The sequence below is a fragment of the Lycium ferocissimum genome, chromosome 3, assembly GCF_029784015.1.
Source record: "Lycium ferocissimum isolate CSIRO_LF1 chromosome 3, AGI_CSIRO_Lferr_CH_V1, whole genome shotgun sequence".
Lineage (NCBI taxonomy): Eukaryota > Viridiplantae > Streptophyta > Magnoliopsida > Solanales > Solanaceae > Lycium > Lycium ferocissimum.
In genome coordinates, this window is record NC_081344.1 from 13,675,123 (window position 1) to 13,693,078 (window position 17,956).

At 36.2% G+C, this 17,956-nt stretch overlaps 1 protein-coding gene across 2 annotated transcripts in view; it reads right to left on the reverse strand.

Moving 5' to 3' along the window:
• The window catches only part of LOC132049780 (uncharacterized protein At5g01610-like), a 21,280-nt gene extending 3,705 nt beyond the window's left edge, over window positions 1-17,575 (reverse strand). The window contains exons 1-3 of one of the 2 annotated variants that reach the window (XM_059440709.1): window positions 17,286-17,563; window positions 11,296-11,350; window positions 10,161-10,686 (exon numbers count right to left, since the gene is read on the reverse strand). In XM_059440709.1, coding sequence (XP_059296692.1) covers window positions 10,316-10,686; window positions 11,296-11,350; window positions 17,286-17,372 — 513 coding nt within the window. In that variant the 5' untranslated portion in view covers window positions 17,373-17,563 and the 3' untranslated portion in view covers window positions 10,161-10,315. Of the gene's footprint in view, window positions 1-10,160; window positions 10,687-11,295; window positions 11,351-17,285 lie in introns of those variants that run through there. The other variant, XM_059440710.1, reaches the window with a different exon arrangement.
• Window positions 17,576-17,956: the final 381 nt, after the last annotated feature.

Consider the following 17,956-nt stretch of genomic DNA (forward strand, 5'->3'; position numbering starts at 1 on the left):
TTAAAAAAGGGGTTTAACCAAAAAATCAGTAAAATCGGGGTTAACCAGAAACTCTTAAAAGACAATTGTGGTATCACCATAGACCAATAAAATCGGGTTTAACCAAAAAATCAGTTAGAGATTTGTTTTCTAAGGGTTTGAAGACAAGTGGGACATATCCAATTCTAAGAATTATTTGTGAGCACGGTTCGGAGCAATGGCAAGCATAGACACAGCAAACAAGTAATAAGAATAATAGAAAAATGATCTTAAGAATGCTTCTGGACCAACTATCTTGGTCCAAACATGTAGATCGTCATGAGTATGATTCTTTATTATTTTTGGATGATGAAGTGTGATTCCTTTTTAATATCTTAAAGTGAGGCTTATTTCTTATATTGAAATTGAAATTGAAATTGAAATAAGAGTTACCATAGTTAGCAATGGTACTATTTAATTAACTGAAAATAGTAGTTAGAGGACTTTAGATTTCTTTTTGTAGAAGCGGATTTATAGTTACCGGTCATCGACGAATCGGGTTTTCTTTGTGGAGATTGATATTTTGCCTTATTTTCCACAATCTATTTTTTTAAACTTATTTTAAAAAAAAGTTGTAGAGATTTGGGTCTTCATAGTTCAAACACATAAGACTTTTTTAAATTAGTAATTGTCGCTCTATTTTTTTATTAAAACCTTAAAGAAAAAACCTTAGTCGTTCTAAAAAAAAAGTATTCTTTTCAATACTCATAATAGCAATTGTATATGTTAGTATTAAGATTTTTGGTGTAGGATCAATTAATGGGCTAACAGGCTAATTAGCGATTCCTCATGCAATCCAATGATATTTTCCAAAAAAAATATTATTGAGAAAATTTCAAATGAATTTGCACCCTACATAACATTATGATTTCACAATTTCTTCAATTAGTAAAAATACATTTCGTAGAAAAGCTTGATTTCTCTATTTAACTGATGTGAAAAAAGTTATCAATAACCTAAAAAGATAATTACGTTATATCAGTATAACCTAAAAAGATAAATTTTAGAGTTAGAGTTGGAGTTGGAGTTGGAGTTGCGTTTGGCCATCATAAGTTTTTTGGTGAAATGTAGTTGTAAAGAGTCATCAAAATAATTTTTTGAGTTTGGTATTCGAAATTATATTTCAAATTAAACACAAGTATAATAAGTTAATATTTACCGATAGTTTACCTTTTTTCAATGTTATGTGAGTAGATATGAGGTGAGAAAAAGAGAGGGACTATATATTAATGGGCAAATATGACCAAATTCCACGTGTTCTTTAACAAATTAAATTAAAGCAAAGCATACTCATGAAACTTCGATATATTATCTCTTATAGACAAGACAAGACAAGACAAGACAAATCATTTCAACATCACTTTCATATAGAAAAAGATAGGTTAAAAAATTTCCAATCAAAGTGTCACATTAGCTCTAAAGAAAAAAGTTGAATGCATGATAGAGAAAGACCACAAAAAGCGAAAATTAGAAAGAAACGTGCCACCTTTCAAAAACCCTAGCACTTTCTAAGAAGATACACTTTTCTTTTGAGGCGAGTTCAATATTATGATATTGATTTCATTTGAGTTTAGTACTTTCAACACAAGCATAAATTTAAATGTAAAAAATTATTAATTACAATAAATAAAAGATATGAACCCATTAAAAAATAATAGAAGCTAAGAATCTTAAATATTGAAACCTTATAATTTAAATCATGGATTATTCGTGTCTGCTTTCTTTATTAACTTGCTAAAAAAAATAGCATATTTCTATATCTAGAAGTAATTTAACTTTAAACTTCTCTTATGATCTTTAATAAAATAATTTTTAGCCGCACAAGTTTAGCCATCTTTCTTTTAAACTTCGTGCTCAATAGTGACTGAGTCAGAATTTTCATTAAGAAGAGTCAAAATATTAAAAAACAAACATATGAAGAAGCCAGAGAAATTCAACATATAGTATATTCAAAGGCCGATCCAATATTTAAGTTTTATAGGTTCAATTTTCAAAGTTCATGGCATTGAATCCATTGTATTCTTAAAATAATATGGGTTCAAATCTAGTATTTTGTCGAAATTTTTGTGAATTCTTATACATGAATTTATGCTAAATTTCATAAATATTGTTTTCAGATAAATTTGGTTCCACAACATTAGATCCGTCTCTATGTATAAGTTGTAGTGTCATGACCCATTTTAGGATCGCCCGAACACCTACCATTCCCACCTCGGTAGGCGAACCCTTAACCTCAAACAAATTCATAAACAAGTAAAGAACGAGATTCATTATCCTTCAAGATATATTATAATCAAAAGCGGAAGTCAAACCAATATATATAAACAAAATAGCGGAAGTGTTTACAACAATTTAATAAATACACTGACTCCTTTTCCCATGACCTGGTCTAGACTAGTACAAGAGCGACTAAGATTTGAACACTGAATACAACAATAAATCTAAGACTCAACCTCCATCTCGGAATGAGAATGATGGAGGCCTTCAAGATAGCCACCGTGCATCTTGCGGAAAACTCTAATCAATCAATATCTTGAAAAACTCTACACCCCAAAAAAGGATGTAGCAAGAGTAGTATCAGTACAACACTAGTACTGGTAAGCATCATAGGCCGACAATGGTTAGAAATGCATAACGGTAACAGAATCTACAAATAAGCATAGAGGCAAAACTAAGTCAACTGCACACATCACCTACCAGTCACCTCAACAAATAGAAGGTTCTTATTTTCATTAACTCATCCTTAGGGATTCATTTACTTACTACATTAACACTCACTTTATAGTTCATATAACATACAATATGCAACAATGCTCAAAAATCCCTAGTCAACTATCATTACATAATTCGCTCGTGTTTTAAGGAAAGTTCTCTCGTCATTCTAGTGTTCATTACTCACCAACCTAGCAAATCATACACCTTCATATTAAGGTCACCTAGCACCACGCTTTCCCAATCCAAGATCACAGCCTATGATTATAGCAACTAATCCCATCACTATTGGCTTATAAGTTGCTGATTTTTAGCTTTTTTGAGTGTTTCACAATTACATCATAATTATATCACCACAAGTCATCCACTTATGTCATAGCATCTAAAACCCAAACAAAGCCTATATCAACAAGTCTCAATACATCCAAACCCAACCGTGCCAAGTCTCGTATACCTCAACCGTATACCTCAACTATATCACCATAATATCACAATAAGCCAAGGTAAAATGCAATGCAATAATGTATGAAATATGGATGCATGTATATGCACCGATACACATGTACTCCAATGATGGAACATCACATCTCCGCAAAGACAACCTATAGGGGACCCGCGAAGTTCATGTACCAATGCTCACGATTCCAAAGAAAGACCTCGACAATCGCTACTAGCACTCATACCTCAATTAGGATAAACATCGGACATTGGTCCTCACGTCACTTCATCCCGGTCGAGCCCACCATAACAAGAGTTTTCTTATATATCATCAATGTATCAACAATATATCATGAAGGATGAGAATGCATACAATGTATGAGTTCAATGTCAATAATCAAATCAATCTCAACAGTACCACACATGGGCACACCAACAATATCAATAAAAGGCTACACAATAAGCCACAATAGTATCATAAGAACCGTCTCAAACAGCAGCAGTAAGGTGCTACAATATCATCATTAAGATATATCACTAGTCACCAATATCTACTATCTTCACGTGGCAACGAACCAATAACAAATAGAACAAGATAAGTCACAACACAACAGGATGGCTAGCCCCAAATCACACAACAAGGCCCAACCTAAGGCAATATCCAACCCAACTTTATACCCGAAGATTTACATGTATTCTCTGACAATATCGTCTAAATATATGCTTCGCTAATCGAAGTCTCACCGTAGGGAAATCATAAACCCACATCTATATTAGTGCCACATAATAACCGCTACCTCTTATACCTTATCAATCTAAGCATCCATCCTAATCTCCGAGATCCTATACATGAATTCTCCGTTTCATTTATCACTCGTATATGAAAGTCTAACCGGACTCTACCAATAAAAGGAAGTCGTAACTTACCTCAGGGCCGAAACAGGTGCGCAAACATCCACTTGGGTTCCATCTTCCATCTTTGTAGCAAACTTGTATGTGCGGAAGTTCTAAAAACGATGGATGCATTCGAGTAAGTAACAATTGAGGAATTTGGGCTCATAGGGGTAGAATCGTCATTTCTAAAATAATTATTCTAGATTCTTGATTATTGCTATTTCACCTCTTTTATGGAAAACAAGGTTTACCTAAGTCAAACTTACCTTACTAATTCACATAAGACATTATTAGCAACTAACATGAAGTTAACCCGTTGAGAAATAGCAGGATTTGGGCTTAGAACTGTTATTAAACTAATTCTTGCAATGAGGAAACCATCCTGAGTTACTACTTATTCTAGGTCAATCATTACCACACATTTACCCACTTAGTCTCATAAGATTAAAAGAAAGAATCCTCCATTTAATGCTCTCTTGTAATTATAATTGGTGCGAAGAAAGAGAGAATTAAAGGAAGATAAAATGAGGGGTTTAAAGAGTTTACCTTCCCAACGTTTAAGTCTCTATGGCTGGAATTTGATCTTAGTGGCGGCTGCAGATTTTGGAGGAAATGAATATTAGGTCAAGTCAATAAATGAGCTTTAAATAGGGATATAACTGCCCTTAACCGTTGTGGCGGTCTAGCGGTTGCTGCGGCGGCACCGCTTCAGTGGTAGCCCCACCGCTGAGGAGGTCCTTTAATGACTCTACACCTCCGCTTCAGCGGAGCTTCCTGCCGCTATTGCGCCAGCGCTGGGGCGGCAGGACTGTCGCTACGACGGTATGACTGGGCCCGGTGGCCCAATCTGATATTTTTCACCCCGTTCATACGACTGGTCCGATCAAGTTAGCGCTTTTTAAGAGCATAACGAACCGAATGTGTTTTAAGGGGGTCAAGGCTGCGAATTTTCCGGAAGTCACAGTAGCGACGAAACGGGTCGTTACAAGTAGTAAAAAATTTGCACTGACTCAACACTCACCGAGACCTCCGAAATGACCAGATAGGTTAATTGGGGTTCGTCGGCCTGATGAATGACAGCGGATTCGTGGGGTGCTTCTTCAGTTTTTTGAGGCCTGTAGAGATTCTGGGGTTCATACGGGGTCATATTTCCTTTTTAATGTGCGAGAAAGACTTTTTGGAAACGCTCGAATGACCACGATATGGACCTATCCGGAGGAGTCACTTTTTCGATCAACCATTGTACGTCCCTGGTTTTGTCGAGAACATTCGGCATTTCTTCAATGGCTCGCATATTCTTAGGGTTGGTCTCAATTCCCCTGGGTAGCCAGATCGATCTGCCCTTGGGCGGTCTCATAAGCCACACCTGATTAGGATTTTAACCACCGGAACCACTTGCTCTATATTTCTTTGAAAGTTCGTAATTGCGCCACATTTAGAGCACTACCTGAATCGACAAGCACACGCTTTAATGTTAGTAATTAGATATTTAAGGAGTTATTACCGGCACGTCGGTAGGTGGAACACCGATGCCTTTCTCTTCGTAACCTTGAACGTAACGTGGTCCTTGAAGTGGTTTTTTCTAGAGAGAAAGGGTTTCTTGTCATGAAGGCCTTGGATCATCATTCCAACGGCCTTTCCTTTGAAAATCATGTTGGTCGTGCTTCGGGTTCGTCCGTCATTTGTGCGGAGTCCCTGTCTTTTTCCTCCCCGCGTGTTTGGAGCGATTACTTAAGAACTCTTGCCTGCTTTCCTTTGATTTTCTCCGTGCTTCTGACCCATTGATGTTCAATCCACCCGCGAATGCCATGGCAACCTAAGCTTCCGGTAAGGTGGGTAACGACATTTTTTCCTCATTGGAACCTTTCCATGCAGTTGTGAGGCATCTCCTCGTTCCTCCGCTTTATAGAAAAGACGTCTTCTTCGTGCATCTCGATTCTCCGATCTCCGGTATAAGCTTTCACGAACGTATCAAGAAAGCTTTCCCTTCACGAGCGCATGCTGGAATCTTTTCGGCATGACTGACTCGACCTCGTGCCGCTTAAGGCTGTGTCTAGTGATGGCCGCTTTGAAGATTGCTATGTGCTCCTCCGGATCTGCGGTTCCATTTCCAGATCTTGCTGTAACTCCTTCTACCCCGTGCCTTATCCCGGCAGTCCCAGTATTTTTGGGCTACTTCGAAGGGCGACGTGATCAGTCCTTTCTTAACCAGGGTTTTGTCGGTCCTCTGACCGCGAGCCCATGGGTTTCTTGTTTCTCCGGGAATGTTGCTTCCGGACACGCTACTTGGCCGATTTATGCATGGTTAAACATGCTTCACCAGGACAGCTCCGAACGTCAATGGCTTTTAAGAGTTTTTGCTTTGAATCAGGACGGCACTATAGCTGTCTATCCCCACAGTCGACGTCAAACTATTTTCCGGTAAAATCGAATTTAACCAAAAAATCAATTAGAGATTTGTTTTCTAAGGGTTGTTTGAAGACAAGTGGGACATATCCGATCCCGAGAATTTTATATGTGAGCCCGGTTTGGAGCAATGGCAAGCATAAACACGACAAATAAGTAATAACAATAACAGAAAAATGATCGAATGCTTCCGGACCAACTTTTTTTCTTTTTTTCTCCACAACTTTCTATATGTACACTTTTTTTGACATTTTTGTCATTCTATATTGATGCACAGAGATAATGAAGCACTGAAGCTCAGTGATACTCCCTCACTTAAATCTTCGCAATTATGCAACACGGCGGACGGAAATTCTTCCACTTTCCACTCGTATTTTATAGTTTTCTCCATCCCATCTTTATACAAAGTGTAGAATGTCATAGTAGTGGCATATCTTATTGTACTTATAAAAATTAGATTGTCATTCTTGGTTTCTGCTATGTGTGTTTTGTGTTTCTGTTATCACAAGTTTAAATTATGTTTAGTTGGGTTAAAGTATGTATCTCTATCTGTTACAATTTAAATTCGTGAATTTAATCTTGCTTATGATTCATATTTAAGTATTTCTATAGTAAATAACTACTACTTCCTTACAGATGTACACCATGAAATCAACAATAATCTAATAGCCATCCTATTGAAGACATATGTTGATCGAATTTATGTATAACTTGTACAAAATACTATTTTCATCCGACAACAACTTCTTGATATATATGCAGCTGTAAAAAGGCGGAGGCTACTCTTTGTTAAAGACATGGCACAAACTTTAAGATGTCCAACATTTGTAACCATAGTCGATATTGTTCATATTCATATATAAAATATGTGTTGTTCAACTATCCTTAACAAGATAACTCTTAAGCTAAACATTTTATATATATTAGAAGAGTTGCAAAAGAAGACGATTATATTATTTGTTGATTGTGTAGAACAACAGATTATAATAGTGATCGAAGTAATTGAAAATAATAATGCTAAAGAAGTGTTTTTTTCACTCTTCAAAATGAAGGATATCCTCTCAACTTCATTTGATAGAAATTTTCAATAAAATTGTTCTTTGCAAGACAATAAATATCGATCATATAGGCTCATTATTCATCATATTGAACTTGCATGCACTTTTAAAGTTTCATACAGCTCATCGCACGCTTATTCTAATAGTATTTCTATTATTATACGGTTGTACTAATTACGTGGAATACACGTGCAACGCACGTGTTCGAGAACTAGTTTAATGTCATTATCCAATACCTAGAGCCGCAACACTTGGACTGACTTGCTATTTCCTGAAGCCCAAATATATCAAAACAAGAAAGTAAGGTCCATGATCATGAATCAAATGTAAACCAACTTAATCCTCCCATGTCAAACTTCATTAGCTCAATCAAAAAACCAGGTCCTTATAATGAAGCCATCACTGTCACAAGTCAATTCCTTTCCAACCAAGGCAAACTTCTTTGTGAATGCTCCACCAGTAGGCTTATAATACGAAGTGATGAAGTTAGAATTATTGACATCAGCTGCAGCAACAGTTAAATATGATCCCATTCTCAATTCTTTGTACTGAACAGCCTTGGCATATTTACCATATCCAAATTCAAATCCGTCTCTTCCATATCTTTCAAAAAAGCTTTCTTTATCATAGTTTCTCTTTCCTTTATCTGGCATGCCTGAAATAATAGTGTTGGCGGCAAGAATCTTGGCACGTTTTTAACAAAAGACATGGCCAGACGACAAGGAAATTGTTGATGAGAAAGCAGGGACAGATATTTCATTGCAACTTGACCCATAGCACAGCTTTTTTGGCTATTATGAGCCACAATAACATACCAAATTTATCAGCCTTGACATAATTAAAGCAGTGACTGGAACTTTCATAGTAGGCCTTCAGAAAAAGTGATAGCAAACTTTTCGGAATTCTGCATCAACTTGCTGCAAGGAATGCCTAATTCATCTAGCATCTTAATTACTGAAAAAAAAAAAACTAGTTTCTTTATTGCTAGAAGACTTACAGGGTGGTCTGGCCAAGGTTGAGTGATCATAACATCAGAATTTCTACTATCTGTTAACTCATGCACAGAAGTTGCACAGTACATTATTCACAATAGGAACTCCAAACGGCCATGTAAAGTTTTGAGCTGGAAGCACACGATGGCTGAAAACTTTGTACATCTTATGCAGGTTTCCAATACTAATGCCTCCAAATAATATAGGAAGCCGATTAAATCAGATAGGACGCAATTCCCTAACTGATAATTCTCTGTTACTTACATCCTATCTACGATCTGTAGTGCTCTAAGCCTCTTCCCTACAATCAGCTGAGGCTTAATTGCACCCACATCCAAATAACAGCACTTTTGTCTTTCCACTCTAGCTTATTTTCACGACAGCAGTAGCAGCTGGATTATGCAGATGGCCATGTAAACTTTTGAGCTGGAAGCACAAGATGGCTGAAAACTTTGTACACCTTATGCAGATCTCTTATGTGTAAAAAATGAACATCTCTTGTAAAAATGTCATAAAACTTTAAAAAAAAAAAAAATTAAAGGGCTAAAAGAATCATTTCTCCCCTTAAATAATATAGGAAGCCACTTAAATAAGAAGAAAGTGGAATAGACTTCTGAGAACCTTGAGGCTAACCGGACCATCACATCCCAAGAAAAACTCAGCTTTCCCAAAGATATTAACCTTTCCGTCTGCAAGTAGGCACCAAAAACAATCCTTTCCTTCCCTCTGCAATTCCACACCTCCTCGGACTTGGTAATTGGGTCAGCTTCTCTACCGTAAACACCCTTTGTTGCACAAGAGTTTTGCATTTTCAGAACTACTCCCTTTGTTCATTTTACTTACGTTTTCCTCGGATCAATTCGACTAATCTTCAGTAGCCTAAATCAATTGATTAACTCAATATTTTAAAGTTAAAATTTAGATGTTCAGATTTTGTTTAGATATATCAAACTATTATCTGTTTCGATTGAACACCTGAACACGTAATAAAATGTTCCCCTTACATACTTTAGGCTCAAATTTTTCCGATTGAGGTTGATGAAGGTTATTGAAGGGCTAAGGTTGAGGTAAGTTGAGAGCTAATCTTTATTGAAGCGATTTTTCTCAAATATATATTTCGTCGAGGACGTGTCTCTCCATGTCATGTACTAAAATGTATATTTTTGGCCTTCACACGATATTAGATGAACTGCTTTACTTGACATGTCTCTCCATGTCACGTACTAAAATGTATATTTTTTGCCTCTACATGATATCAGATGAACGGCTTTACTTGACCAAATGATAAATGAACGGACAATCTCCTTTTTCTTTCATAAAGATTTTGTATTATCTTCTTTCCTTTCCTCTACAAACTTCAGTAACTTTTTAAGCTTTGTTAACCTCCCCTTAGCTTCCCCCCATCTTTACGGCTGATTAAATTCACACAGTACTGTTAATATGTCATTACAGAATATTGGAAGTTGTTTTAAGTTGAAATAGGTTCAAATAGCTCGAACGTTGAACAGAACTAGTCTGGAGTGTGAACTGGTAGGAAGGAATGCCTCACTAAAAATGTTTCAAATTTTCCCTGCCAAAATTTGTGAGCCAAATGCCTGATCTGGCTTTGGTGAGTTTGTTACTTACTCTAACATGCCAAAGGTAAGGAACAAACTTTGAAATCAAACTTAGAAAATCAACACAGTGATCGCAGCAGCATTTAAAAAGAAGAAATAAAGAGTTGGACATACAAAAGTTGTAATTTGAGCCCTCAGAATGGCTTCATAGTACATTAAACGTTCAAAGCCAGTTATATCATTAGAACTTTTCAATAGTTACTCCATCTCTCAGAACCTCGTAAGCCTCCCTACTCCGGGATTTCTTCAACCCAGCTGTGAAATGAATCTTGGATTTTTCAGATGAGATGGCAGTAACTTTTACCCACATCATCACTTTTGTTTTCATTCCTTCAATGTCAGCTAGCTTTCCTTTTTCAAGATATCCAGTAACAGCTGTAGAGAAGCGTAATACAGATGAATCCTTGTAACCAACTTCACATACAGTGGGTATATAGACAGTGAGTTTTCTCGTCTCTTCATTAAACTCGTAATTGGTAGCATCCCGAGGGAAAATACCTACTGGAATATCATACTCCTTCAGAAGATCTGGCAATGGCTTTTGCATTTTTCCTACAAACCAAGATTAAGCAGGGATGATAAAGGTTTTGACTTGTACAAAACAACATACTTAGGGATGATAAAGGTTTTGACTTGTACAAAGCAAGATAATTTAGATATTGTTGATACAACTAGAAAATCCTCAATAAAATGAATAAGGGACTTCCCAGTCAGAGAATAGTCTTTTAAACCACAGCTAACCCTCAACAAAGGCATAACTAGAGAAAGATTATGAACACCATATTCAACCAATGTTCCCTCTTTACAAACGAAAAGCTTCCTCACTGTGCCTTACCATCCCTCGCCACCCAAAAAAAAAAAAAAAGAGGAGAGACAAAAGCACAAATGAATAAGCACACTGAGACACTCTTACAAGAAAATGTTTCTCCCTGGCACTCCTGATTGCTTATTCAACTAATTTACTCACCATTCATAGTATTAATAAACACTATTCTGAAATATAATGGGCAGCAACATACAGATTTTATTTTCCTGTCATTGCCCTCCAACTGCCTCGGGGAAAGACGTGTGCTGGTGGATCAGACAACAGGTTTGGAACATACAAGGGGAAGGGGAGTATGGAAGAGCATGGCAAGTTATGCAGAGAGAGAGAACACAAACCTTTTAGCTTGTTCACCAGCCATTTTGTTCCTCCTTCAATACTGCTTTGCAATGACTGATTATTGGAAAGAAAAAGATCAGCATGAACCAAAATGGCTGAAACAATTTTTTTTTTTTTTTTTTTTGATGAAGTAAGAGTATTATTAACAATAAGGGCATTAACTAGCCCGTATACAAGAAGTATACCAAAAAGCAGAAAATCCTACCAGAATACATGATTTTCTATGGAAGTCTCCCAATCATCTATACAAAAAGTAACCTCATGAATGCACCAAAAAGAAATAAGGGAAAAAAGGCTATTTCTCAGGTGTACAATATCTTTCTCTATTCCATCAAAATCTCTCTTGTTCCTCTAACTCCATATGGTCCTCATCAATTCTAAAAGGGCAACTTCACATGCCCTGCATCTCCTCTACCGTCTTCTACTAGCACAGCTAAACATGGTTACCTTCACAGTTCTCGGCATTACCCACTCGAAACCAAAGCATCTCATCAACTTCCCCCATAGCGAAGATGCTACATGGCAATGTAAAAGTAGGTGATCTACGTTATTCTTTGCACATGAAAAACACCAACTAACACAAGTAATCTTTCTCTTCCTTAAGTTCTCCGCTGTCAAATTCACCCCCCTCGTAGCTAACCAAGTGAAGAAGCACACCTTTCTTGGTACTCTAGGGATCCATATCGAGGTATGTGGGAAAACAATCTCCTCTCTCACCAAAAGCTTCACGTAATAAAATTTAACGGAAAAGGCGCCGTTTCCCCCCGTTTCCCATTTTCAAACATCCTGACAACCAATAGTAATTTTTTGTTGGTTGACCAAACTAACCAAGTTTTGAAATTCTTCAACTTCCCAGTCTTGCAAGTTTCTTCTAAACCTCAAATCGCAAAACACTTCTCCCTCTTGTAAACTCCATAACTGTACAACCGACATCCCTTTTTGGCAAGAAATCCTATACATGTTAGGAATAGAGAGTTTCAAAATATTGTTTCCACACCACCTATGACACCAAAAACTCACCCTACTTCCCTCACCCACTCGAAAAGAAGTATTCTCGTTGAAATCTTCCCACTCCTTTAAAATATTTCTCCATAGCCCACACCCGTATGGAAGTGGGGCATTTTTAGTCCTCCACCCCCCTTCCATAACCCCATACTTCTCCGCAATTACCCCCTCCAAAAAGCATTTACCTCTACCCCAAATCTCCATAGCCACTTTCCTAACACCAGACAGAGAAGTGAATAGTGGGAACCAATTGCTCTTTGCCAAATAATTCCAAACATAGCAAACATCATTTGTTTTTTTTTTTGTTTTTTTGAGATTAAAAAAAAAATATATATATATAATAATAATAATAATAATAATAATAATAATAGATGTTTGCTAAGTTTGGAATTATTTGGCAAAAGATCTATTATTCTTCCTTAGGAATAATATAATAGTTCTACACTGGTTTCAACTGATGTGCTAGAAAAGTGAAATTATCAAGATTTTTTTTTTTTTTTTTTTTTTTTTTTTTGTGGGGGGGGGGGATGACAAAGGAACCCACACCCACTACCCTTCGGGTGCGCACAGTAAACCCCGCCCCGTACAATAGCCCACAAAACCACACAAGCGGATAACCCGCACTAGCAAGACCCGTGCGACGAGCTCGACCCAAAGACAAATCCCCCGATATTGCAAGCAGGGGTTTCAAACCCGAGACTCCATTATGGAAGCCCCTTGCTCAACTAACTGAGCCTCCCTTCCGGGTATTATCAAGATTTTGCTGAACTGCAAATTCTTTTAAATCTACCCATCAATTACGGTCATTAGCTTCAGTGAGCACGACACTTAGTGGCTTTGGTTTCCTTCTTTTTATCCTGAAGAACTATCATACTAATACATAAAAGTTTCTATTGGATTATACACTTCATCTCGAGGATAAAGGTATTTTCAATTTGTTTTTTTTCTTGCATTCACAGTTAATAGCTTCACACTGTCGCATTCATCGGCATGCCCAACTGTCAAGCTTATGCTCATGTTAAACAATAACGGTGGAGAAGATGCACAGAAGGCTCCTTCATCTCCACTGTCTATACAGAATTATATTGTTCTTTGAAAACAATCAACTAGGCATTTGGATATGGCTTAAGTGATATTTGAAAGGGAAAAAAAAAAAAAGTGGTATTGAATTTGAAGTTGAAAAATGGTATTTGGAAGCTGAAGTTGTGTTTGGACATGCATTTCACTCGGAAACAAAAAAAAATTGAAGTTTTCAGAGTGAGAAAAAAAAAATTCTCTTTTTCAAATTTGAAAAACTCATCTTAAAGAACTAACCAACAAATCATTCTAATCCATAACCAAACAATGTTTCGAAAATATTTTTCGACCAAACAATAGGAGATAAAAAAAACTCATGTCCAAACAGGCCCTAATAAAGGCACAAGATATGCAATTCATCAAAATTAAAGGCCAACCACACAATTAAGTCCACATGAGCCTTAGACCAGCAATAGAAAATCTAGAATTTGTCTAGGAACCACATAGGAAGTACATAAAAACTTGAAGAGCAACAGCATGAGAGAGAAGAGACTGCTCATCCAAAAAGTTGTAAATTTTTAGCACATCAGCGACCAAACCTAGTAGTACCGCACCTCCACTAAAGCTTGTTGCATGTGGAAGTCTTATCCAAAAAATCAAATCTAGTGGTGTCTCCTGGTTATCAATGCATTTTCCATTAAGAAGGGTTTTGCATTCCCATTTACAGTCAACGAGCCATGTCCCAATACATCTAAGTTGAAAAAGCAGTACATCCAAAATATATACCGAGAACTAGGGCTATACAAAGTAAACCGATAAACCGCACCAAACCGACAAACCGAATCAAACAAAAAGAAACCCGACTAGTGGTTTGGTTGGATTTGGTTTGGTATTGGGAAAAAAAAACCCGACCATAATAGGTTTGGTTTTAACTAAAAAAAAGCCAAACCGACCCGATTATATCTATACTACTTTTAAATTATTTTATACGTAAAAAATATTTATTAGAATGTAATTTATAAATATTTTCTTAAAAAATTTTATAATTTCTGTATTTTTACATTCAGGTTTGGACTTAATTTGTGAAATGGTCCATAAATTTTGAAGCCCATATAATTAATAGTCTACATGATCTTAAGAGTATTACTCTGGCGATCATTTGTAGTTTTGCCATATTCTGTTTTGTCTCTAATGCTATTGGAAGCAGTTGGATTTAAGTGTTGAATTTCTCTGACGATCATTTCCTTGTTGAGGCTATTTTTTTGCAATTACCCTTGGATTTAAGTGGTGAAATTGGTGGCAAGCAGAAGCATACCAACTTTTTTTTTTTTTTTTTTTTTTTTAAATAGAGAAGATTACCAACTTGATCCCATGGTTTCCTTTATGTCCAGTGATATGAATGTGGTTTTGTGTTAATCGGTAAGTATCAAAAGGGGTTGGTTATACATCCCTAAGAAAGAGTTGACCTTTAAAAATTTGCTGAAGAATTCCCATAATACATGATTGTCTTTTAGCAGTACCTATTTTTAAGAGTTGTTATGGTATTTCCTTAGGAAGTATTCTCTCAAAAACCTTATTGCAAGGAACTAACGTGTATAACTCAGATTTTGTTAGGTTTATTGTAAATTGAGTCACATCGAACCATAAAAAATCCGAGAAACCCGAAAAACCCGAGCAACCCAAAAAAAACCGAGAAAACCCGAGGTTGAAAAGCTTAACTTTTGTTGGTTTGGTTGGGTTTATAGATTTAAAAACCAGATACAATTGGTTTGGTTTGGTATTTGAAAAACCCGAACCAACCCGGTCCACATACACCCCTACCGAGAACCAATTTCAAAAGTCATCACTCCGTGAATAATCTCAAAAATGCCAACGGAAGTATTCTCCGTGTTGAAATTAACTTCCATGATGTCACAGAAGTCAAATTTATGCCAAGTTTTAGTCATTCAGAATAGCTAGGACATGGACCAAAATATCATATAGTTCAACCAATTGATAACCAAGCTGCAAAGGAATCAGCAAAATGGAATCTTCGAATGCTTTCTTTTATAATTCACTAACTGGCGCCACAGAGTTAAAAAGAATATAGTTTCAGAGTTAGTCCTTCAAGTCCAGATTCTCATTTTGCAACATCACATTTCCTTTAATTTCCGAATTCGTTACATCACTTTCCGTACAATCTCTAAAAAGAAGCGAATACGTACTTAGACAACTTCCACAAAATTAGCTCACTTGAAACAAGGGATGATACGGAAACTTTCTTTTGATTTGGTAAACCATAACCCCCACAGCCCCTCCCTTACAGGCTGTAAGTCTAGAACTGCCAAGTTTCTTGGATGGAAGTGTTGGGCTCTCACCATAAGGGACACCTTTAGATGGAGTATTTGAGCAACTTGAACCTGATATTTAGTTAATCGATAAGGTAATGTAAGTGTACAACATATTCACCAACTTCAAATACTACTTCAGACTCACATAAAATAATGGATCCACCTTTATTTAAAGAGAAAAAGTTCAAATGTACCCTGAAGTATTCGATTTGTCTTACATTTACCCTCCGTTAACCTATCAGTCCATGAAAGCCCACATCGTTATCTTTTGTCTCAAAATATGTGCTTACTTGTAAAGGTTGTCCAACTTGGCTTACCATTTTCCATAGTAAAGTCACAACAAAAGATCTAAATTTACCCTAAACTATCATGCCCCTGAACAATCGAAAAAGTCCAAATAGAACTCTGAAAATTAGAGAAAGGTCCAAATATACCCTACGTGCCTATCTTTCGTCTCAAGTATGTCCCCTTCACTAACGGTTTTCTACCGTGGAAAAGTTGGTCTACTTTGGCCGATACGGTCGAAGACATATCACAAATGTTAAGGGTATATTTGGACCTTTTACCTTGTTTAAATAACCAAGAAATTCGTTGTTTCCAACTTTGGAACTCAGTGAATAATGGACCCATCCCTCAATCCTTCCCCCACTTAAATACAACACTTAGTTCACCTATCAGGATGTGCACCTACCACACATCCTACATTGTACTACCTTAATCGTTGAACGAAAACACTTGGGGCTTACACTCCTAGATCCCCTTCTAGCTAGAAAGAGCTTATTCAGCAAATTTAGACGATGAAGGATAAACATCCTAGTCGCTAAGGTAACTTATGCAATTGAAGATGCAAAAGTTTAATGCTTCCACAAACATAATTAAGAATTCCCAAAATTAGACCATAAGAAAACCTGAAATAATCAGGACTGAAGGAGAAATGCAACTTATGGTCACAACCACTATCCTCAGCTTGAACCATAGTATACTAAGCTAGAGTTTGGCCATAGTTTTAGGATCAGATTTTGAAAATTCATCTTCAAATATCTATTTGGCCATGAAACTTGATCCGGTTTTCAAAAATTTGCCTTCAAAACATTGTCAAGTCCAGTTTTTGAGAGAAATTTCACTTCCACTCACAAAACTTCAATTTTTTTATTTCCCATGTAAAATGCATGTCCAAACACAACTTCAAATTTTCAAGTTTTAACTTCAAAATCAATAACCAAACGGGAGCTAATTAAGTATGCACCCACTTGCATTAGTACTTTGAACCTAGTGACTTAAAACCCTCCTAATTTAGCAAAATTCACACAATTAAAGACAAACTTGTTAATCATTCAGGTGAATTACGCAATCGAACCTGTACTTTATTGTTTGGGTTGATTTCTGAGACAGTCACTTAGCTAATATTTATTATCTCAGAAAGTCACCCTTCTTCGTGATTCCAAATTTTTGACTTCCTGAGATAATAAGTATTAGTTGAATGACTATCTGAGAAATCTAACTCTTTATTGCTTCCACAAAACATAAATAAAGAATTAGCAAAAAAGGGAACAATCAAGATTCAAATAAAAATCAATAATGCAATTGGAAGAAAGTAAATAAAATGTAAAGATGAGGTGGGGTAAAAAGGGGCATACATTAATGTCATCACCAACAGAATTAAGCTCCTTGTTGGCTCTTTTACCTATCCAGTAAGAACCCACTTTGTTCAATATCTGATCCATCTCAATTTGGAAAGATTTTTATAAAACAATGACACAAAAAGAAAGTCTTCTTTTCTCTCTGAGTCCAATTCAGAGAGATAAAGGTAGGGGGTTTGAGTTTTCTTTTTTGCTAATTTTTCCACACCCAAAGATGAGCAATCCCTTTCGTTACCTATACAATTCTTCTTACCTGTGATTTCTTTTTTTTTTTTTCGGCAAGCTTCCTTTCCTATTGTTTTCTGAGGTAAAATGACAAAATTGGTACCTTAAGTTTGGGGGCAGGGTCAAAATAGTCTTTAGCAGCACTTGGTCATGCGATTCGGATAGTAATTTCATATTTTTATTTCAAATCATCCAAAAAGTAGAATTTGGAATTTCAGATCATGATTTCAATTTTATTTTTTTTAATGTAAAAGTTGACTCGTAAGTTTATATTTTGTTAAAAAAATGCATTTGGTTAATATATTTTTTTAAATGTAAAGGTTGACTCTAAGTAACAATGTTGGTTCGTTTTCTTGGTCATTTGGTCGCAAATACATGCTTGACGTGAAAAGATTGTCCGTATCATCTGGGGATTATATTAAAGAATAATTATACTATAACCA